We start from the raw sequence: 23,913 nt of genomic DNA, 5'->3' as shown, positions 1-23,913 counted from the left end.
AGGGCATAAGTCCCACCCTGGAAGTCCATCCCTCCCAGAAGTCCCGCCTCCGGCACCGGGTAACACCTGGTGTCAGAAAGCCTTTTGGTTTGGGCATTGGTCAAACCAAGGTTCGCCATAACTGTTCTAAGTCTATGGGAAGTGAATTACAGTCCCTGGTATTCTACTTTCTTGAAGACCACTACTGAGTTTTTAAGCATTTTTTTAAAAACCCAAAATAGACAAATACACAACTCAATGTTTCTTTCGTACCATCAGCCACAGAATGTTTTATTCTAAGCTTGATCACGCTGTCTGTTACAAACATGTGTCAAAAACAGTTAACAAGATCTGCCATGTTTCTGCTTTCCTCTATTTCGTCAAAGTGATGTAAAATATATTTAGTATTTTACATGTATGATTGATATACAAAACAGCACGTTTAAACATAACTTTCTTTATCATGAGGTACAATTCATATTTGTTAGCCCTCAGTTTTAGGTTTTCCCATGCTGCCTTAAGTAGTGCAACAATCCAGCATATTGCTAGCTGCTGAGGTATTGTATCGTTACAATCAAACTTCTTCCTTGAACTCAAACTGCTGTCTCTGACAAGATCACCGTCAACATCTAAGTGTTTAAAAGTAATTATCAGAAAACAACTGTTTCCCCTTTAAAAAACAAGAAGCAGACTGTGAAAATGGAGAGTTACCTTTTACCTCTACACAAAGCACACTGTACTTTTCTTCTTTTTAAAATATATTCTGTGCAAAACTTAGTTGTGTGTAGGTCTGTACCGTCATTTGGGAAATATATAAAATAGACTTAATTCCTAAACACACCCCTAACTTCAGACAACATAGAGGAAGAAGAACAGATCAGACTTTTTTTACATGATAAACTAGACATAGCATGTTCTTAAAGCTCCAATAATACATTCCTTGGGGGGGGGGGGGGGAACAACAACAGAAAGCACTTTGGTCATTATTAAACATTAGTACAGCAACAAATAAAATACAAAATGTCTGTGTTGCTTTATATATAAAAATGCCTTATACCACACAATCAAAAATCCATCAATGATACCTCTATTGGCCAACCAAAATGCACAATATACTTGTTGCAAGATTTTGAAGCTCCATGGGCTTCTTCATCAGGCAAGATGTTACAAACTAAACAGAAGAAAAAACAATTGAAGATGTTAATCACATGCCTGCATGTTGTTTCAGTCCTTAGTAAAGAAGTTATGATAAGGAAGATATTGTTTGCAGGCATCTGACTAACATCTCCAATTGTTTTTTTCCCTCCTGTTTGATTTGTAACATTTGCCTGATGAAAAAGCCCATGGAGCTTTGAAAGCTTGCAACAAGTGTATTGTGCATTTCGGTTGGCCAATAAAGGTATCACTGATATATTTTTTGTTTGTATTTGTTAAATGGCCAACACAGCTACCCCTGAATGTTATACCACACAAGTTAATATAATAATTCTGAAAGGAAGGGAATCAAGTTGGAATATTTTTTACTTCTTTTTATATCACCTACCTATTTTTTTCTTTATGGTTCAAAAGAATTGTGCTGTGGAATTGTAATCACAATGCACACATTCTCTAGTATAGAATATGCTATATATGCTTGACATTATACTATCAGCTGTCATAACATTCTTCATTAAGTTTCATAGTGTAGCCCAAACTGATGATCCCAACATTTTTTAGATTAAAAAATAAGCTCTCCAAACAGTGAATCAATCTACCACCTAAAACCAAGGACTTAATTCTATCTGTATGGATGTGTATGCCTCCTCCAGTGCATATACAGAGAATAAGAACTATTCCATTCACTTAGGGAGAGGCAGCTTGGTGTATACATATCTTTGTGCGTGTAAAGTTGACCACTCCACTGAAGTGAATAGGAAAATCCCAGAAATCTTGTAGGCACAAAACAAATACTTTGTGTGCATTTAACATATCACAACACATCACTAATATATGGTAACACTGTTACAGGCATCAAAATGAGCATTCACTGCATTCATTTCAATGAAACTTATTCCCAAGTAAGTATGCATTGAGACTGCAGTCCCAATCTTCAAAAAATTGCTTATATATACTGCCAAATAAGAAGTGAGCATGATTTAGCCTTAGTCCAGCAAATCTATCTGCTCCCTTCCTAGAGAAATCAATATAGATCCAGTCTTTTGCACACTTATCTGAATATAAACCCAGTGAACACATTAATCTGAATAAAGAACATTTAAACTAAACAGGAGTCTGTTTCTCTGAAGTAAACTCAAGAGGTTCAACAGGATTCATCCCAAAGTCAGTATGGAACAATAGCCTAAATTTGCAATTCAGTGATGTCTGCATGGGGGAAAGTCCTACTGAAATAATCAGTGCTAAGTTATAAACAGGATTAGCACTGAGCTCTGAAAATTAAAATTTCTAAAATTGTTTCTATAAAAAATTAAAATTCAGGAGTTCTGAATAGTTGTTCAGTTTATAATCTATGTGTGGTACAAGTCATATATACTACAGTGTACTATGGGAGAGCAATTATCTTGAACATACATAATGTATCCCTCTTGCAAAAGTAACACTATTGCACCACAGTCCACCATACTATATTCTATTATATATATATATATATATATATATATATATATATATATATCATTATTAAAAGTAACAATAAAAGTGCACATGTTGAGCGGCACAGTCAGCACTGTGCAAACATCTCAGTGTTTTAAAATAAATAGCATAGCTAATCTTTATCAAAATATCTTACAGTATGGTAACAGTTTACAGTTATTGCTCTAATAAAAATGTTATCAAAGAGCACTTGTTGACATGTTATGTAATACCTTATTGATACTTAATACTCAAACTTCATTTCAAAGTATTTCAGATCCTGGAATCAATTCTGTTAAGATACCTGCTGGCTCTAGCATTTATATTTTTATATATCTATATCTATCTATATCTATATAAAAATTTAGCTATCAGTCCTAAAACATTGTCATTACAGTAAGCGTCGTCTTCTACTGTAACCAACAATATGCTGGTGCTCTGATACTACCCCTGAAAGAATGGTACAAAATAAAATGTCCTAAACATTTTATAGTACAAGTTCAATAAAGTGACTTCAGCATGACATTGTTGTATTGAGAACTTCTGAAGTACAAAAGCCTAGCATTAGGGCATCATCTTTCATAACAGATGAAGCATGTTTCAGTAATTTAATGTGACCAGTTACCAGGACCCCAAGTATCTTGATATCCATTTTTGACCTTTTCAATAGCCAACACATATTAATGTTTCAAAATAAAATACAATGTCAGCTAAAATAAACCTTTACAAAAAGTGAAAAGATAAAATAAATATAAAGATTGCACAAGATAATCAGATGTAAACACTTCAGTTCTTTCAAATGATATCCTTAGAGAGATTGTAACATCTGAAATGCAGAACCAGCAACTGCAGTGAGGCAGCTTAGTCGATCAGCTCTCTTTCCAGAGTATTGACCTCCGTCTCCTTTTTGAGAAGTGTCAGGATTTGATCTTCCAGAGCTAAAAGTTAAGCCAGCAGAGAACATGTTGAGATGTAAGTTCAAAAGTAGTTTTACCATTTTGTTATAACCTTTGCTTGGCTTTCTCCTACATGATAACATATTTCATCAGTATGCTAGAATCTCCTTGAAAACTATTATTTCCTTTAAAGATAGTGGATTCACATTAAAACTCCTTTTATTACAAATCCAATATTCAAATCAAATAACTATTCAAGATAACAGTGCAGTGTCACTAACCACACTAGTATGGTATTGTTCCAGGATTATTAATTTGGGGTTCCATGATAAACATAATAAGGTAAATATTTAAGACCAAATTTCAAGGAAGATTACAAAACCAGTATAATCCTTGCAAATTTACACTGTATAATTCAAAAAGAAAATTATTTTAAACAGTATGGATAATCTAATTTTTAAAAATATGATTACTGTGGGTTTTCAAACTGTATTTATTGTTTAAGGCAATAACAGTGAAAAATTGCTTTTAGATTCTAAAATGTGGTATTATATTTGAGAATTTTAAAAATCCAAAGGGCATCTTCAGGAGAACCAAATTTTTATCACTTTGTTTATTACTTTTCTTGTTCCCAGCAAACACAGGGCAGTTGAGGGTGGTACATGACTAACTTATGTTGAGAATCTGCAAGCTCTTCTCCATACCATCAAAAGACAACATAAAGACTATCTAATCTACCCCACACCCTCAGGTCCTCTGGGTGGAATTTATTGGAACCTATAAAGACCAGACTAGCTGCAACCTCCCAGAGGACATTCTCTGATGCCGCTCCCAGTTTGTGGAGTGCCTTGCTGGAGGAGATCTATCCAATTTCCAGTCTACACAGCTTTAAAAAAGCTGTTAAGACGGATCTTCTCCAGCAGGCCGTCCCTGAATAGAACAATCAGCTAATGATTTCTCCCCACCTTAAAGTATTATTCTACTATTTCCCAGTAGATTGTTGTTATTATCAGTATTTTAACAATTGATTTTAAATTGTAATGTGTTTAATCCTTTTTTTTAAGGGGGGGGGGTAGATATATTATTGTACAGACTGTATGTAGTGTATATTGACTGTCTTTTAATCATGTAAGCTGCTTTGATTTCTCCTGTAGCAGAACAGCGGGGTATAAATAAATGTGTTATTTACTTATCTGATTCTAACATCTTAATTCCCCACACTCCAAACATCTTTGATCGAAAGCTAGTGCCCTGAGATTTTTTTTCCTTTTTGGGTGGCAACAAAGAGGACTGGTGATACCCCAAAAGAAGAGATGTAGAGAAGATACAGCTTGTGAAAAAATGATTTTATTCTTGCAATTATCTATCATTTGCTTGGCATGAGCTTTGGAAATACTATTTTTGGAATCCTTGCAGACAGTTTTAAAGTTGCACTATAAATAATATTTTGTACTTGCATAAATTTATTTGGGTTAATAGGCATTTTTAAAACTGAATCATTTTGCGAATTGTAACTTGTCTCCTGTTGTAATTTTTGTTGTTTATGTATTGTCCCATTTCTTTATTTTATTTTTTAATAGCCCCTGAAGGAGGCCATTAAATTTTACTAGGCCAAAATGTGTTGGGCTAATTGCAAGAATAAAACCATATTTTTCAACAGCAAGATTTTGTTTCTTCTTTACACCCCTGCTAGCAGTATAATCACCAAATGGACCTTAATTTTATGATCAACATGGCTATGGCTACATTTTACCTTTAGATTAAATCCAAGCAAGTCACTGATAACACCAGAAACAGCAGACAGAATGACAACTTGAGTGATGTTATAAAGTAGAGGATTCATCGTCAATCCATATAACCTGAAGGGGCTGTCCAGTTCCTAAGAATGAGAAATAGTTACATAAATAGAAGCTTATGAAATGTCACATAACTGAGGTCTCCTTCCAAGCCTTGGAGAGCCACGTTGGTTGCTACTTTATGAAAGCCTGAAAAAATTTCTCTCCCCCCCGACTGCTGTTGCTATCATGAAAATAGTGCTGTGGTGGTAATGGAGTTCTCACTTCAAAGAAGAGAAAATCTTCTCTACTGTTTACAATTCAAATCTTCATGCGTTCATGGAACTGAAAATAAGAGTCCACCACATATATACAAGATGGAGGCAAATAGAGACATGAGGTAACTCTACATTTTTTAGATGCTTTTAAAAAGTTGTAAAATCCTTAAGGAGTAACCCCAGAACAGCCTCATAAAGCATTCAATGCTGTAACCATGTTGGTTAACTGAGCCTAGGGGTTGCAGGACCTGACATGCTCTGGGTAAGCATGCAAAGGGAGTGAATGGACTAGCTGAAGAAGGAAGGACATATTAAATGGCCAGAGGGAACATATCATTATCTGGACAAAATTCTTTGGTTCAGCTGGAGATTCCTCAGGCTAGCAATTAAAAGATATCATACAGCTTATTCCCTCTTTTTGTTTTTAATGGTTTTCTCCAGAGAAGAAAAAAAATTGAAGAAGGGATGGAAAAGGAAGGAGGGGTTACAAATGAAGGACTACATCATCAACAGCTCCCTCCTCCAGTTCAATGAATGAAGCAATGCAATGGCATGATAAAAATGCATCTAAAACTTTTCTGAAAAGCTATTTTCAAAAGAAAATAACCAAAGAACAGAGAATAAAGATATCAACAAGAAAGTTCACATTTTCGATATAGAATGATGAAGAATGCAAAGATTGAGAAATGTAACCCAAAACAGGCTAACATATCACAACTGACTGTCAGAGGGAATAACAAGGATAAAACCCAAAGACTAGAACCCTAAAGAAACACATTCCACACTCATATATGTAGTAGGATCTCACTTGTGTGTACACACAGAGACACACACTCAAAACCATTATTTGGGTTTGAAAAATTAAGCACTTTTACACAGTATTAGATAACTTTGCAAATGTAATACCACTTTCCTGTATGTGAAAGTTTTGTGCTACTGTAGCTTAAATAGTTTGAAAACAGCTAAAATCTTTTTAAAAGGATTTTTAAAAAAATACATTTATCATTTTTTTACAATGGTATTGTGTCAAATAGCTTTCATGCATACATAATGAATTTGCAGGACTGAATGTGAGGAATGAATCTGGGTGCATACTACTTTGTCTCTATTCATATAGTTATTGGTTGTGGAAACCCACTAGATAATCCTGGGCAAGTCACATTCTCTCATCCACAGAGGAAGGCAATGGCAAACCCCCTCTGAACAAATACAGTGGACCCTTGTTATACGCTGGGGTTTGGTTCCAAGATCCCCCATGGATAACAAAATCCTTGTATGCTCAAGTCCCATTAAATATAATGACATAGCAAAATGGTGTCCCTTATGAAAAATGGAAAATCAAGGTTTGATATTTGAAACTTATACTGTTTTTGAACATTTTCAAACTGGATACTTGACTCCGTGTATAAAAAATCTGTGTATAAGAAGGGCTGACTGTATTTCCAATAATAAAACTCTGTGAGGCATTCACCTTAGGGCCACTGTAAGTCAGAAACAACCTGAAGGCATACAGCAACAATAACAACTGGTTATATAATGTTTTGAAAAATGATCCCCCCGCCCCCATTTTAGTTACTTAACCGAAAAGCAAAAGTATACTGTGCTCTTTGTATTCACTGGAGTTTAGTTCCAGGATCCACTGTGGATACCAAAATCTATGGATGTTCAGGTCCCATTAAATACAGTGGCATAGTAGAATAGTATCCCTTATCTAAAATAGCAAGGTCAAGGTTTGCATTTTGGAATTTGTTGTTGTTTAACATTTTCAAGCCATGGAAATTGAATCTGTGAATCAACAATCTCGAGATATGGCGGGTCAACCTTAACACTCTTCCACTAGGGAGGGAATGGGAGCAAAGTAAGCTCTACATTCCTTTGTATTGTATCGATATTTTGGTTTTTAATGGTTACTAACCCATTTTAAATTTGTTATTAGTAACATCTGGCACTGCTGGGGGCAGAAATAGTCAGATATAACTTTTTAAATAAATAATTTGAATTAGCTGGATACAACTTCCAAATTAATTAGCTGGAGAAAGACAGACAGGCAGATTGAGCAAGATGTGTGTGTATGTACCTTAAGTCACATGTCGACTGTGGCATGTAATGATAATTGTTCTAACTCTTAAGGCCTGATCTATTTTAAGGTGCTTATTTTTACCTTGAGTAATTTTGTCGCAAGCTTTAAAACATTGTTCACTAATGTCAGTTCTTCCTTCTTGTTCGGCTTCTTTTCCATTTTCAAGTACAAATTTATCTTTAAAAAATAAACAAACCAGAGTGAAATTTTAAAAGAGTAATTCACTTCCAGAGCTAATATCATGCGTCTTGGACACCTGAGTATATTCACAGTGATTCCCACTCATTACCCTGTAATTAAAATTTATTTATGTAGAAAAATGCATAAGCCACCCTGCACCATAAGCGTCTCATGACAGCACACAAGTTTCAAAATGAAAATAAAATAAATTAACAAGAGAAGAAAGCAGCAAGCAATATCAAAAATGTAAATTAAACCCTGCCACACAACTTGCTTTAATGCCTAGACACATGAAAAGTATTCAGGCCGGTGCTGAAAAGATCCCAATTTTAATACCAATCAAGATGGTCTCTTGCTGGTCACCACTAATTAAACACACACACACACACACACACCACAGGAAGGTGCTGAAGATGAATGCAGTGTTGAAAGAAGATGCATCTTCAGTAACCTTGTGTTTATTTTACCTTAGAAGTTCATACCACAATCCTATGCACATTTACCCAGAATCATGTCCCTTCTAGCACAATCTTAACACTTAAGAAACTCCTAAATTCTGAATCATCTCTTGGGTGCAATGCTACAATGCAGATGCTCTAAGTAGTTAAGAATTTTAGTAATCTTTATCTTAATGGCAGAATCATTGCTGATTTATGAAGATTCAGAGGGTTGGTGCAAACACAGAAAAATAAAGAAAAACAAGCCTCGCTAGCAAGAAAATTAAGAGAGAGAAAATAGTAACAGAAAGGTTTTTAATTCCTTTAAATATATGTAATCAAAGATCATCACGTGCCACAGCTATATATATATATGTATGTATGTATGTATGTATGTTTTTATTTTTGTCTCAGGCTACCATATTAATGTTTTGCAGTTTGCAAAACAGGACTTATGCATATGAGGAATAATGATTCTAAGTATCAACTGAACTTCTATACTCACTCTCAACTGTCACGCTGTGCAGCAAATATTGTAAAGAATACTGATAAAGAAACAAGCACGCAGAAATTAATGCTAAGAGAACTATCTGAAAATCAAGGGGGAAATATAAATAAATTGGAAAATTTAGCTCTCCTTCTGTATGTATGTTTATATAATTTTCAATAACTAATATGTAGTCTTTCTTGCAGTCTTCACAAAAATCCTCACATCAGAAATTTAGTATCTGTACAAACAAAACCTCATCTTGGAAAGACAGTTTTAGCAGTTTTGAAGATGATCTCTATCTGACCTCAGAATGAAACTGTATGACTGCCTTTTAAAAAAAATCTACACATTCTAGCTGGGCTGGATAGCTTATTCAAGGTAAATACACACTGGAAAAATCATGGCAACAGCCTCTTATATGCTTATAAAGAATGTATCTATTTTTAGAACTTCAAGCAATAGCATCCATGTACTATTTCAACAGCCAGAAAATTTTGGACGTTTTAATGTTTCCTCAGTGGAATAATCTGAAGACTGAATATGGTATCCTGTGTATATTATTTCATGAATGCACGATATGTGATAAGTATAAATACAATTTGGTAAAACTTGGTACAGATTCATATTAGCAAGAGATATATTTGCTTGAGCATAAACAGGATGAAATGCCAAACACCACCATGCGTTATCATTCTTTCCAACAAAGTTCTCACCTGTTCAGTAAGTAATATCGAGGTATTGCTGTATTTTTTACTCGTTTCCGATCCAAGTGTAACAAATCTTAAAAGAAACAAAGTCAGTGAAATGCACCATATCACTAGTTCCCAGTTATAATGGCAATCAAGGAAGATTTCATGTACATGAAGCAGCTGAAAGAAAGGAAATAAAAAACAAAACTGAAGTATTAATACTTCAGAAAATAGGAAATGTTCTAATACTTACATTTTGCAGAGGCTTAACTTTACTGTGAATGTTATTACGGTATATACTCAACCATAAGTCGAACCCATGTATAAGAGGAGGTCAGGTTTTGGGGCCAAAATTATGGATTTTTGCCATAATCCGTGGATAGGTCGAGGGTAAAACTTGGAGGTTCCTTCAGTGTGTGTATGTGTGTGTGTGTGTGTGTATGGCAAGAGAGACTCTCATTGAGCCTTTTCTTCATTGTTTCAGCTTTTGATTCAGCCAGACGTGCAGGTGTGGGAGGGACTCCTAAACAAACAGCAATACCAGTCAGTCACATAGGACTCTTTCTGCCTGGCTCTTTCTTGCTAAATTCCACTCCGTACAGCATGGGGAAATCTGAAAGAGCTGCTATCACGTTTCCATAGTTACTCATAAATAAATCAACCTCGGATTTTGGGGTCAATTTTGGGACATAAAGTTTTAGACTTATAGATGAGTATATACAGTAATCACTTCCTTGAGTGTAAGTCCAAATGAATTCAGTGGGATTTATTTTTCAGGGAACAAACAAAGGATTGTATTCTAATGCTAAAACAGAATTTGTCCAATGGAATCCTCACTGAAATGATAGGAGGAGTGCAGTGAGTGGAAATGAGGTAAATAGACTGCCTCAGAGGGTGGTAGAGACTCCTTTTTTGGCCAACTCTCATGAGTGCTTTGACGGTCCATTCTTGCATGGCAGGATGTTGGCTGTTGTGGTTCATTCTATCCTAGAGTTCTATAATTCTCTAAGACTCTTGAGCACTTCCCATTAGTTTTGGTCCACCAACAACACAAGAACATTCTGATGCACTGTTCACTAAAAACATTATTGGCACAAATGTGCAAAATTAAACCTACCATAAATACTCAACCATAAGCTTCTCAGATTATCACTTCTTAAGAACAGGGATACAAATTCAGGCAATGCCTTACTACAAGTCCCTTATAGCGCATTAAAAAGATAACAAAACCTCAACTCCTGATCTCTGCTACTAAATGCTTCTTTCAACAATAACACCAAACTATTTTGGAAGCTGGTATCTGCACCTTAAGCTCCCGAACCCACACCTCCAGTTGTGACATCCCTTCTGAGGTATGCGAAATTTCAGGGAAATGTTTGATGTGGGCAATGCTACATCTAGCACCCATGACAGATCTACTGAGCTTCAGTTACAAAGGGCTCCACCCTGGGAACCAGTGACCATTGAAAACATCACCAATCTTAGTTCCCAATTCAAATTAACTAACAGTAAGGGAGGGGCATCTCTCTGAAACCATTCTCACGTACAGAGGGGTGACACAGGGTTGTATCGTTGCACCAACCCTGTTCAACCTTTACCTAAATTATCCTGAAATCGAGCTGCCCAAATTAGGTGATAGGAAAATCCCAGTTCTGCTCTATGCTGACAATACAGTGATCCTCTCTAGAACAAGATTGGGTTCAAATGCCTCCTTGTAAATACTCCTTCTACTGTTAGAGAAAAGGACCTCAAAATAAATGCCACCAAGTCTAAAATCTTCATCTTTGAGCATAATTATCATCATTGCAGATGAAGACATAGGACATTGCCCTCTGGAGCAATTTAAAAGCTTTAAATACCTGCAGCTAACATTTCATCATAGAGTCTTGTGGAGCCATCATAGATCTTTAGTGCTAAATAGATTCCTGGGCAGCAAATCTAGTAATATGAGATTTTTTCATACTAAAGGGAATCAGTTCATACCAATGACCCTCAAAGTTTTTAATGCAAAGATTGCATCTAAACTGTTATATGCAATAGCTACTTGGATCAAATATGCCAATTCTGAACTTGATAGATTCCAAGTAAAATTTCTATGGGTTCTTCTATATGATCCTAGAAGTGTCCCCAATTCAGTTCATTAGAAATGGGAGAATGTCCTATTTCTATTAAGACCTGGTTGCTTATGTTCAAACTTTAGCTCAGAGTATTTGTCTTCAAATTAAGTGTGGCCTTGGTAGGCCTCAGATAATTTTACTAGTTGGTGGTTGAAGTATGTTGCTCATAAAGTGGCATCCATTGGCTTTTCTGCATCTCTGCTTTTAAATTTAGGCCATGAGATTGCATTAAAATCACCGAGACTAAACTCTGGGGCATTGCCTTTTGCAATCTCAGGACCAACTCTATTACATCTTGCTCTACAAGTACCTTAAATGGTCATTATGTAGGTACCTTTCGTCAGCTTTCTTACCTTAAAAATCTAATGGTACCAAGGTATCACATCTGTTTCACTAAGGCAAGATGCAATGTTTTTCCTTTTAACCTACTTTTTGGTAGATATGCTAGGCTACCCACCTCTGCTAGATTCTGCCTTTGTGGATGGCAAGTAGTTGAAACATTGGTGGGATACAGACGGGCAAAAAGGGGTGTGTTCATGACGTCATGAAGGTATAGCCTTCAGACGGCCCTTACCTGAATGCCGCCATGAACACGCCCCCCGCACGCCCCAAACGGGAAGAAGCGGCATTAAAAAGGTGCTGCTTTTCCCCGCTTCTTTTCTATATAGTGCGCAGCTGCGCATCTCCGTCTGTAAGCTGCTGCACCAGTACGCCAGAATTGCTACGCCACTAATTTAAGTTGCCCATCCGCCAGCCGGCAAAAGAAAAAAAAAAGGCCCGTTTTTGGCCGCCTGTGAGGAAGCTGCCTCTCTCTTTGCAGCGTCCTGCGAGGCGGCGGTATGGAAACTGCGGGTCAGAAACGGCCCCAGGTGAGGCGTCTTCACTGCCCCCCATGTGGAAGCCCCATACACCTGAGCCATGCCCCCGCGGCAGGCGGTCTGGAGGCTCCATATTCAGCAGAATACACCTCCAAGACGTCTTCCCCTGCCCGTCTGTATCCCGCCATTATCACACATTTTGATATGTATCTTTTATAACAACAGCCATAACCAGCTGATTCCTCCCCCTCGCCCCACTGAGCTGTAAGTTGGGCCATTCTGAAATATTTTACATCAAAATATTATTGCAAGACAAATGCTTGAATATTACCTTGTCAGTTGGAAAAAAATTCTCTCTAGCCACTAAAATTAGAGAGAATGAATTATTAAAAAGGGGTCTGGCTAATGATAATATAAGCCAAATTTATAATAAACAAATCTTGTGCTGTAACTCAATCTTTTAACTTGATAGCATGTAAATTATTTGTATCTTCCTATGTAACTTCTCTATTTTAATTTGTTTTAAGATATTGCTGGGTCCACTGGCCATAAATAAAGATTGATTGATTGAACTATAAGTCAACGTTATGTAAGTTGAGAGCAGATTTTGGAGCCTGCCCTGTTCACCAAGAATAAAACTGACACAAATGTAAAGAATTAAATCCACCATATATAGTCAACTGTAAGTCGACCATATGTATAAATATGAGGGCAGGTTTTGGAGCCAAAATTATAGATTTTGATATAATCCATGGATAAGTCGAGGGTAAGACTTAGGGGTGTGTAATGAAGGATGTAAGAATGATGGGAAGGAAAACAATGCCAAAGAACTTACAAAATTCCAACAGACATAATTGTTTGTTCTCAGCCAAAGGCTGGCTGGATGAGGAGGGAATTACAATAAATCATGGCATGTATGTGGGAGGCTAAGAGGCGCAGGTGCGGCTAGAAAATTTACACATGTAAAAAACGATGAAAAGTCAAAGCAAAGAAAATGGCAACTGCATTAGCAGTAATTATAGCCTTTAACTGAATGTAATAATTTTGCCTGATTTTAACACAGAAAACCTGACAAACAAATGTCTGAATTCAAATCCTTCAAAACCCAATTCCTCTTGGTGTTCCTTTTAGAGGAAGTGCCAAAGAGCTGCTCCTGCCACCACCAGTTCCCCACCTAAGCATTCAAAAAGGCCAGAAGCAGCACCATGGCGGGGAGAGTTGTGGGGGAGCAGCTTCTTTTAGGTGCTACCAGGATGGACTAAGCTCTTAACTTTTGCCACTATACTCAAAGAAGGAGGTGGTTTCTTTTCCCATAAGAATTCAGGTACAGTATTTACACTGACCCATGAATAGGTTGACTCAGGGGTTTTTTGTGTCAATTTTTTGACTAAAATTTCTAGACTTATACAGGCGTATATACAGTAACTCACTTTCTTGTTGATTCCTCAACTTTTGATACTCACGGCCAGTGGAGATAAATTCTCTAACCATCTGAGCATCTGTATGACCATGGAGCTGGGAGTAACAGGGCCTTTCAATTGTGAGGAGATGAATGTTGCTGCATGTTACACATTTATCTTTGCATATACAGGCTTTTAGCTATCTATCTAAATAGGAGTTGTCAATTAGAAGAATAGGCACAACTGGGGTGGTGTTCTGGGATCTGTTGGATGAACACATGAACCTGCCTCTGTTTTGCATTTGCTCTTGTTCCATGACTGTTGGAGAACTCACTGTTGTTCCTCTACTCTAAAAATGAAGTAAAATAGTTCCTGATACGTTTTCCTTACCTGTGCACAGCAGATGAACACAACAGAAATGGTCAACAAAAAAGCAGATGAGACTATAACATCAACTGATCGTTGAGGACCTCGCCGCTGAAAATAAAAGGAAATATGTATTAAGTGACTATAGTTTTTTGTGGGGTTTTCGGGCTATGCGGCCATGTTCTAGAAGAGTTTCTTCCTGACATTTTGCCAGCATCTGTGGCTGGCATCTTCAGAGAACTGCCTGGAGGAATTAATGATAAAATATGATAATGTGGCAACATGCTCATATTTATACAATGTATAGGGAAACATGGTGACTGGTGAAAAACATTCCTGTTAATAGGATAGTTTCATCTCTATGGCATATGACTGGCTTGATCACAATGGGCTGAATCTCAGCTGTGCAATGCATCTCTTACTTCAAAATAAGCTGTACACAAATATGGAAAAATTGAATCTTTACTACAAAGTTAACAAAGCAGCTACTATAAAACATATAGTATATGAAAACTAAAAAGAAGTACTTCCAAGATACAAAAACCTCACACCACTGGAAAGACACAGAGCAACTAGACTGAAGAGGAAGGAAATAGTTTACTGTGAGAGCTTTTGTTTCTTTTCATTTTTTTCTTTGGGTTTGGATACTTTTTTTGTTTTGCCCTGTGTTTTGTTTTGTGGCTGCATGAAGCTCTGATTGCTTAGGAAGATATTATAACTCAGTCTTGAGAACACAGCAGCTCTTGAACAGGAGGATGAAAAGTGCTTTACTGGATTATTAAGAAAATGATCTATGGATCAGTCTGACCTTCTGCAGGTAGTATTGTGGAATTATTTGTATTATAAATTGATATGGTAACATGGAATAGAAAGATTCATCATTTTTAAATTTTACTATTAGATACTCACAAAAGAGGAAGCCAGTATTTGCATCCTTTGAGAGGTGAGCTCCCTCTACTGGATTGCAGAGCAACAAAAGGACTCTCACAACACCACAATATTAAATCTTGACAAGTGCAAAGGAATAGACATGAAGAAATACATGTCTAGTCAAAGACTTGTTCATTTTTATTTTATTTTATGATACATAGAATCTAAAGAAACATATAGGTATCCTTAAATGGACTCTGAATTTAGCATCTGCTCTCTTTTCAAGGCAATAACACACAGCCACAGTGCTTTCCCTACAACAGTGATGGAGAAACTTTTAGAAGCCAACTGTCCAAACTGCAACCCAAAATCCACTTATTTATTGCAAAGTGCCATGTCCCTCTGGCTTTCTAGTAACAAACCCTGGCAAACTCTGTGCTGGGATGATGGCACATGTGCCCACAGAGAGGACTCTGAGTGCCACCTCTGGCACAAGTGCCATAGGTTCACCATCACTGCCCTACAATATCAGTGTGACACTAGGTAATGCATAGTTGAACAGCATCAAAAAGTCTTGCTATTATTAATTAACACTGAAAAATATGACTCTAGTATTGTATTCAATATTAATACAACGATGTCTCCATGACACCAGCTCCTATAATGCTTAACAAAGATCTGGTAGCAACGGAGTAGGCTCATGTCTACAAAAGCCCTTGCAAGTAGATCCTTTCTTTCACTTAATCTCAAAGAGGCTACAAGATTCCTTTGCATACTAACTTTCCAGACTGAGAGGGGCAATGTTTTCACAGCACAGAAGGACAGGTTGCTTACCTGTAACAGTATTTCTTCGAGTGGTCATCTGCGAATACATACAAATGGGTTGTACTGCGCCTGCGCAGTGCCTTCGGAAACTTCTGGAATCACTAGGCAAAGTACTCTTTGCAACATGTTGAAACTTTTTGGCGGTAGCTCCGCCCATCCCTTATAAAGCCCCTGCCTTCCCGCTCTTTCCCCAGTTCCGCAATTTTTCCGCCAAGTAGGCGATAAGAATGAGCCAATAAAGAGCAGGACACTGAGGGGAGGATGGGCAGGATTTGTATGTATTCGCAGATGACCACTCGAAGAAATACTGTTACAGGTAAGCAACCTGTCCTTCTTCTTCGTGGTCTCTGCGAATCATACAAATGGGTTGAGACTGGCAAGCTAAGGTCAGTGGAGGAGGGAGTGTCATATTAACCTTGTCTCCAACACTATTGCTAATACCAATAAAGCAAGAAAGACACAAAGCAGTGGTCCAATTGGTGTTGTTATTATTATCACCATAATGGTTAAGATAATCAACCAACAACCTCATGAATTCAACCCAATAGTATCATGAGCCCAGGAGTCTGATAAATATCTTGTTTGCAAGTGGTGTAAAAGAGAAACAACATGTGCACCCCAGACCATAGTCAGTGCAAACCAGACAACAGGACAGCCCTCCCAAAGGCTGCGTCTCCTCTGGCCCTGGTGTCCAACCTGTAATGCTTGATGAAGGTCATAGGTTGTGACCACACTGCAGCCTTGCAGATGTCATCCAGGGGCACACCCGACAGAAAGGCAGAAGATGCTGCAACTGCCCTGGTAGTGTGAGACCGAGCCCTAGCTGGCAAGGGTTTACCTAAGAGTTCATAAGATAAACAAATAGTGTTAGAAACCCACTTGGAGAGTCTCTGAGCCGACACAGGCAGTCCTTTCTTGGACTCCGAATAGCACTGGAACAGTCTTTCGGAACGGCTAGAGTCTCTAGTCCTGTCGAGGTAGAAAGCCAGGGCCCTACAAACGTCCAAAGTGTGCAGAGCTCGCTCGGCATCGGTGGTTGGGTTCGGGGCCAGTGTCGGGAGAACAATGTCCTGGCACATGTGGAACACAGAGACAACCTTAGGCAAAAAGGTAATGTCTGTTCTAAGAACTACCTTGTCCAGGTGGAAAATGAGATATGGTTGGTCTCGACGCAAGGCACAGAGCTCTCCCGCACGGCGGGCAGAGGTGATGGCCACCAGAAAAACCGTTTTCCAAGTTAGCAGTCTGATGTCCGTGGTGGCCAAGGGCTCGAACGGTTTGGACTGTAGTGATCGTAGCACCGCATCAAGGCTCCAGGCCGGGGGTGGTAGAGATGCCTGCGGATGGAGGTTGCTGCATCCCTTGAGAAAACTCTTTACCAAGGGGTCCTTGAAAAAGGAAGGCTTGCCATTAAACTGAAAGGAAGAACAGATGGCCGACAAGTAACACTTGACGGAGGTGAGAGAAAGGCCTGAGTCGATCAAAGACATCAAAAAGTCCAGGACCACCGGTGTCGTGACTTGGGTTGGAGACAGTTGTCTGTTGGCTAGGAACCTGGTGAACCTGTTCCATTTTAAAGCATAGGACTTCTGAGTAGCTGGCTTGTGGGCGGCCAGAATGACTCTGCGTACGGGGGACGGTAGCCGTACTAAGGATGGATCCTCCACGCTACCAGGGGCAGGGTGTCGATGTCCGGGTGTCGAACCCGACCCTCTTGAACCGTGAGGAGATCCGGTCTGTGTTCGATCCGGAGGAAGTTGGTCCGGGATAGATGGAGGAGGCAGGGGAACCAAGGCTGTCCCGGCCACCATGGAGTGATCAGGATGGCATCCGTGGCCTCCGATGTCATTTTGGAGACTGTCCTGGTGATCAGCGGGAAGGGGGGAAACGCGTACAGCATAACCCCCGACCAGAGGAACCCGAACGCGTCCCCGAGGGATTGTTCGTTCGGCGTTCGGGAGCAGAACTGGGGACAATGGGTGTTGTGGACAGTTGCGAACAAGTCTATTTGTGGGGTTCCCCACCGACTGAAGAGGTCGAGCACCGTGTCGGGGTGGAGTCTCCACTCGTGGCATTGGGACAGAGACCTGCTGAGAAGGTCCGCCAGGTCGTTCTGGACACCCGGCAGGTGCACTGCTTGGAGTAGGATGTTTCGGTCTATGCACCAATCCCAGACCTCAAGTGTGATGTCGAGTAGTGTACGAGATCTGGTTCCTCCCTGTTTGTTCAGGTAATACATGACGGTGGTATTGTCCGTCCTGAGCTGAACAACCTTGTCGGATAGAGAGGATTCGAAGACCCTTAGAGCCTTCTGTACCGCCAGTAGCTCCAGGGCATTGATGTGAAGCCTCTTTTCATCCTGGGACCACTGTCCTTTGGCCCACAAGTCCGTGGTGTGGGCTCCCCATCCGTCCTCTGATGCGTCGGTGGTCAGCACAACCTCCGGCTGGGGTTGAGAAAAAGGCATGCCGGCGCAAACGTTCCGGGAGTCGAGCCACCAGCGGAGGGAACGAGCGACTGGTCTCGGGATCGTGAGATGACGTGACGGGTGGTCTGTCTCTGGGTCGAAGGCGGAAAGAAACCAGGACTGGAGAGGTCGGGACCGGAGTCTTGCCCACGGTGTTACGAAGGTTGTTGACGCCATATGCCCTAGGGCTACCTGGACGTCCCTGGCAACTACCCTTCTTCGGCCGACACATCTTCCGATGGCTCGGGCGAGAGCTAGAAAACGGTCGGAGGGCAAGGATGCGACACAAGTGTTTGAGTCGAGGGTCGAGCCGACGAACCTTATGTGTCTGGAGGGCAGTAGCTGAGACTTCTCGAGGTTCACGACCAGTCCCAGACTTTGTAGGAGCTCTAAGGTTTCGGCAATGTGACGGTTGATCTCTTGGTCCGATGGTGCCACCAGCAACCAGTCGTCCAGGTACGGGAAGACTCTGATGCCCCGGCGATGTAGATGGGATACTACAGGTGCCATGCACTTGGTGAAAACTCGAGGTGCTGTGGACAGACCGAAGGGGAGGACGTTGTATTTGTAGGCGTCGGTCCCGACGGCAAAGGCCAAGAATCTGCAGTGGCTCTCGCGGATGCTGACGTGGAAGTAGGCGTCCTTTAGGTCGATCGTCGCAAACCACAGTCCCTGGTACAATAAAGGTAAGATAGAGGCAAGCGTTACCATACGAAAACGCCTGTAGGAAAGATAGGCGTTAAGGGCTCTTAAGTCTAGTATGGGCCTGATGCCCCCATCGGTCTTGGGGACTGTAAAGTAGCGGGAGAAGAAACATCTAGGAAAGTCCACGGCGTCTATCGGTGAGATAGCGCCCTTTGCTAAGAGGGTGCGTACTTCGTCGAGAAGGGTGTCCGAGGGGAGGGTGGAAAGGAAAACTCCAGTTGGTGGGAGTTCTTCTAATTCAAGGGCATAACCCCTACGGAAGATGGTAAGTGCCCAAGAATCGGTGGAGATCGAGGCCCAGACGGTGGAAAATGGCCTCAGTCTATCTAGGAAAACCGGAGGGGAAGGGGTGACGGAGTACGCGGCGTCCCCTCAGTTCCTCTTCTTATTTTGTTCGGGATCCTGCCTCCTGTAGCCTTTTTTGTACTTGGAGCCAGAACGACGTCCCGAAGAAGAAGAGGATTGGGAGGGATAGCGCTGTCTGGACTGGTCCTGACGCTGGAACGGGCGGTCCTGCTGGTAGGGCCTCTGGGCCTGACCATACCACTGGCAGATGCCTGTGAAGCGCTTACGGCTGAGGAGAGGACGACATACCTTGTTTCTTGGCCGCAGTCCTCATCCTATACTTGAAATTCAACTTCTCGTCCGTTTCGCGGTGGAAGAGGCCATCTTCATCGAAGGACATGTCCTCGATTGTGGAGCGAGCATTCTGGTTTAAGTCGGAGGACCTCAACCATGCATGTCTTCGCAAGGCGATGGCTGCTGACATGGATTTCGCGGCACAGTTAGTGGAATGTCTTGCCGATGTGATGATCCAGCTGCCAATTGAATGAGCCTCGTCTCGGACCTCTGAGAGGATGCCTTGGGAGTCGTCGGGAAGGTCAGGAATGAGAGGGGAGATCTTCTCCATGAGCCATTGTATGTATGCGCCCATACACGCGTTGTAATTGGCTACTCTCATCCCCAGGGCCGAAGAAAAATAGGCCTTTTTAGCGAGGGCGTCGATTTTCTTAGCCTCTCTGTCCGACGGCATCAAGGAAGCTTTAGGAGTGGAGGCGCGCTGGGAACCCTCCACGATGGCCGAGTTCTGGCGCGGATGTTCAAGTAGCCATGTCGGGCGCGGAGCCACTCTGTACAGGGATTCAATCTTCCTGTTACTAGCAGCTGTCGATGCTGGGGCTGCCCATGAACGTCTGGCTAGCTTCTCCAATGAAGGGAGCAGAGGGATGGCAGGTGGAGTGGGGAGCTTGCCATGAATCCTCCTCTCAATTGGATCAGAGGCCTCATCTTCTGTCTGGGCGAATTGGATATCGAGAGCGTTCCCCATCTTGATCACATGCTCGGCAAATGTGCGTACGTCGTCTGAGGGGGACACTGCACCCGGTTGGGCGAACTCCTGATTGGAAGGCCGATAGTTGTCTTCAGAAGAGGCATCCGAGTCATCTCCAGGATGGTAGCGAACCTGAGAGGATGTCTCCTGTCTTGACTCCAGATCAACGATCTCCAGATCAGAGGCTGCCGAAACGCGGCTAGGCGCGCGGGAGGGCCTAGAGGATGCACGTGGTCTAGGTCTCTCAGCAGGTGGCCTGAAGTGGGACTTGATGGAGTCGCGAGGAACAGCCATGTAGTAGGTGTCCGTCACCTCATCGTAGAAATAGTCGGCCTCGGAGGGGCGCGGAGGAGATGGTGAAGCGGCACGATGCACTAAGGCCTGGTGGACCATCGACGCGGGCATCGGGGTGGGGGATCGCCTGTCCTCCCTCGGGCTGGCAGGTGACGCCGGCTCGGAAAGATCCACAATAATGTCCTCCGGAGCGTGACGGAACGTCGAGAGGGGCCGAGATCCGGATGGAGGAGTGTTTCGGCGCCCGGGACGGGTGTCGACGGTCTCGGGGGTCTGGAGGGCTCTAGCCGCGGAGCGAGAATCTGAAGGCCTCCGATCGGCATCCGATGGTTCTCGGGGGGTCTCCTCATGTCTGGACCCGTCTGCATCCCGTTTCTCAGAACGGTGGCGCTTGGCGGCCGAGTGTCCTCCGTCCGGGGATCTCGCACGGGACCTCTTTGAAGCCGAAGGCGCCAGTGGCACGGTGGCCTGGGCCTTGGCTGGGTCTGGAGACTTTAAGGCCTTGGCGGTAGAGGCCTGAGAGGCAGAGGATTTCAAGGCAGGACCCTTGTGGGAGCTCGAATCCTTGTCTGAAACGCGGCCCTCCTTTGAGCTCTTTTTGCGCTTCTCCTGTTTATCCTTCTTGGAGGATCGAGGTGCGCCTTCCAGCGGGGCCTCGGTGACCGGGGCATCCAGGGAAGCTCGAGGAGCGGATGATGAGGTGGGAGCAACATCTCCAGCTCTATCAGGCTCGGCAGGAGTAAGTTGGGCCGGAGCCTCAGGCAAGGTCGGTAACGGGTTTGCGGCCATGGAGGGAGCCGGTAGGGAAGACATAGCGCCCGCGGTGAAAACCTTCGAATAAATAGCGGCCTTCAATCTAGTCTCCCTATTTTTCCTGGCCTGAGGGGTTAAGGATTTGCACAGGGCACAGGATGCAGGAACATGCGTCTCGCCCAAACAAAGAAGGCAAGCCGAGTGGGGGTCTTGACCGGGAATCTTACCCCCGCAAACAGAACATTTCTTAAAGGGGACTGATGGCATGGTCCACTCACAACTCGTAGTCAGACAGTCCGAGGTCAATGCCGGTCCGGGAAGATTACCAAATCAGAAGGAGCGAGCAGAAACACAGTCAGACAGTCCGAGGTCAATGCCGGTCCGGGAAGATTGCCAAATCAGAAGGAGCGAGCAGAAAACAGTCCAGAGTCCAAGCCAAATGGTCAATAACGGTCAAGCAAAGAGTGGTCAGATAACGGTCCGAGGTCAAAAACGTGATTCCACACTGAGATTTCCAACAGCGAAGTTCCCTAAGCAGCTAACGCGGCGGAAAAAAGGAACTGGGGAAAGAGCGGGAAGGCAGGGGCTTTATAAGGGATGGGCGGAGCTACCGCCAAAAAGTTTCAACATGTTGCAAAGAGTACTTTGCCTAGTGATTCCAGAAGTTTCCGAAGGCACTGCGTAGGCGCAGTACAACCCATTTGTATGATTCGCAGAGACCACGAAGAAGAAGTGGTAGTATATTAGTACTAGTCACCTGCAACATACATGTCAGAGGAGAGTGCACTAGTCTTGCACTGTATCTGCAGTGCACACACCTCCAATGGGGACAACAGGGCTTGCCGTCTGTGGATGCTCAAAGCTGCAGATAGCAAGGCCCAACTAAATTTCTTTACATTGCTGGAAGTACAATGAGGATGACTTGGGAATCAAGAAACCACAGCTTCTGAGAAATATCTGTCAGAAGCATTATTAATAATAGCTATTCCTCTAGCAAAGCAATGTGCTTGGGCAATTTCAGCCACAGCCTGGCAGTTGTTAAACAGGATCTAGAAGAATAATTATGAGTAATTATTCTGACTGGTGGTTTGTAAGTTCTGTAACATACTGAAGCAAAGATTGAAAAACATTATGCAGTAAGATAAAGCTTCTATCCCAAAATCCAATTCTCCTCCTTTTAAACTAGCTGTGTAAATAATGAAGACCAATAAAATCCTGGCATTACCTCAAAAAGAAATTATTAGTTCAGAACATATACCACACTACAAACTGTACTTGCTGCTAGTATGCTTTTGGACAGAATTTATCTATTCTGTTACAATGTTTTTCAGGCATTTATTTTTGAAATCAATAAAGATAACGGCCTTACAGTTTCATTCCTCTACAACTGAGGTCCATGATTTAGCAAACAAGAAGCTGACAAAAAGGCACTATGTACATGCTTCTTGTCTACAGGCTGGACAGGGGTTAAGAATAATGGAAAATTGAAAAGATTAAATCCAATTTGCAGTTAGAAATAAGAAACTTGTCCTTATGCAAAGAGTGGTCAAAACTGGCAGAGTATTTCATCTGATGACTTTTATTACTTTCATCTTCAATTGTTGTTATTGTGTACCTTCTAGTCATTTCCAACTTATGGCAATCCAATCATGAAGTTTTCTTGGCAAAAATTCTTCAGGGAAAGTTTGCCACTGCCTTCTAAGTTGTGAGAGTGTGACTTGCCCAAGATCACCCAGTGGATGTCCATGGCTGAGTGGGGTTTTGAACTCTGGTCTCCCGAGGCCCTTCTCCAACACTCAAACACTACATTTTTTCCCTTCATCTTCACTATTATGTATTAAATACTTTTAAACTGTTTCAAAATAATGTTTTAACAGGATTATTTGGTTTTAAACATTTCTACTATAAATAGTCTAGCTATAATTTGTTTTAATTTATATGGGTCCCATACTGGAAGAAAGGAAGTACAGTAAAACAAAGAAATCTACATTATCTTTTACTCAGTGAAAAATACTGGGCTACTAGTTTGAAGCACAAAACTCAAAAAAGCAAAGATTCAAAGGAGGGAAATGTTAAATGTTCAAAATCAGAAGTATATTAAATAACATAAATTTGGGTTGATAGCATAAAAGTGCAACCTCATACCTTCTTATCTGAAAAATAAATGCAATGAACTGAATGAGCCTTATTTCTGAGTAGACATAGCTAAGACTGCACTGTAAAATGTAAAAAAAAAAAATATCCAACAAACCTTCAGGTAGGAGCGGAGGGAAAGCCACATTTTAATATTCTGCACTTTCTTTAACCTGAAGTGAGGAACCTCTGATTTTCGTGCTCTTCTTGCAGATGTTAAATGACCAAATAGTTTTGCAAATAGTAGCCTCTGCAAAATAAAAGTTATTTTAAATTAATTAAAAGACTACAAAAACATATCTCTGAAATTGGTTCATCACTCTATACTACTTTTATCTGGATGTGGGGAAGAGGAAAATTGCTGGAAAGGAAAGAGAATGCATGAATTGTTAGTTGTTATGCT

General features: G+C 41.3%; 1 protein-coding gene across 6 annotated transcripts in view; it reads right to left on the bottom strand.

The window, feature by feature from the left end:
* Positions 1-2,637: 2,637 nt before the first annotated feature.
* PHTF2 (putative homeodomain transcription factor 2) overlaps positions 2,638-23,913 on the bottom strand; it is an 89,308-nt gene continuing 68,032 nt past the window's right edge. For 4 of the 6 annotated variants that reach the window (XM_042468802.1, XM_042468803.1, XM_042468804.1 and 1 more), the window contains 6 exons: positions 23,629-23,760; positions 14,158-14,244; positions 9,457-9,612; positions 7,718-7,813; positions 5,257-5,382; positions 2,640-3,545 (listed from right to left, as the gene is read on the bottom strand). In XM_042468802.1, the coding sequence (XP_042324736.1) occupies positions 3,525-3,545; positions 5,257-5,382; positions 7,718-7,813; positions 9,457-9,612; positions 14,158-14,244; positions 23,629-23,760 (618 nt within the window). In that variant the 3' untranslated portion in view covers positions 2,640-3,524. Of the gene's footprint in view, positions 3,546-5,256; positions 5,383-7,717; positions 7,814-9,456; positions 9,613-14,157; positions 14,245-23,628; positions 23,761-23,913 lie in introns of all 6 variants that reach the window. The other 2 variants (XM_042468806.1, XM_042468801.1) reach the window with 2 other exon arrangements.

Source organism: Sceloporus undulatus, chromosome 5 (genome assembly GCF_019175285.1).
Source record: "Sceloporus undulatus isolate JIND9_A2432 ecotype Alabama chromosome 5, SceUnd_v1.1, whole genome shotgun sequence".
Lineage (NCBI taxonomy): Eukaryota > Metazoa > Chordata > Lepidosauria > Squamata > Phrynosomatidae > Sceloporus > Sceloporus undulatus.
Note: the sequence above shows the minus strand (reverse complement) of the source record. Positions and strands in the feature narration are given on the sequence as shown.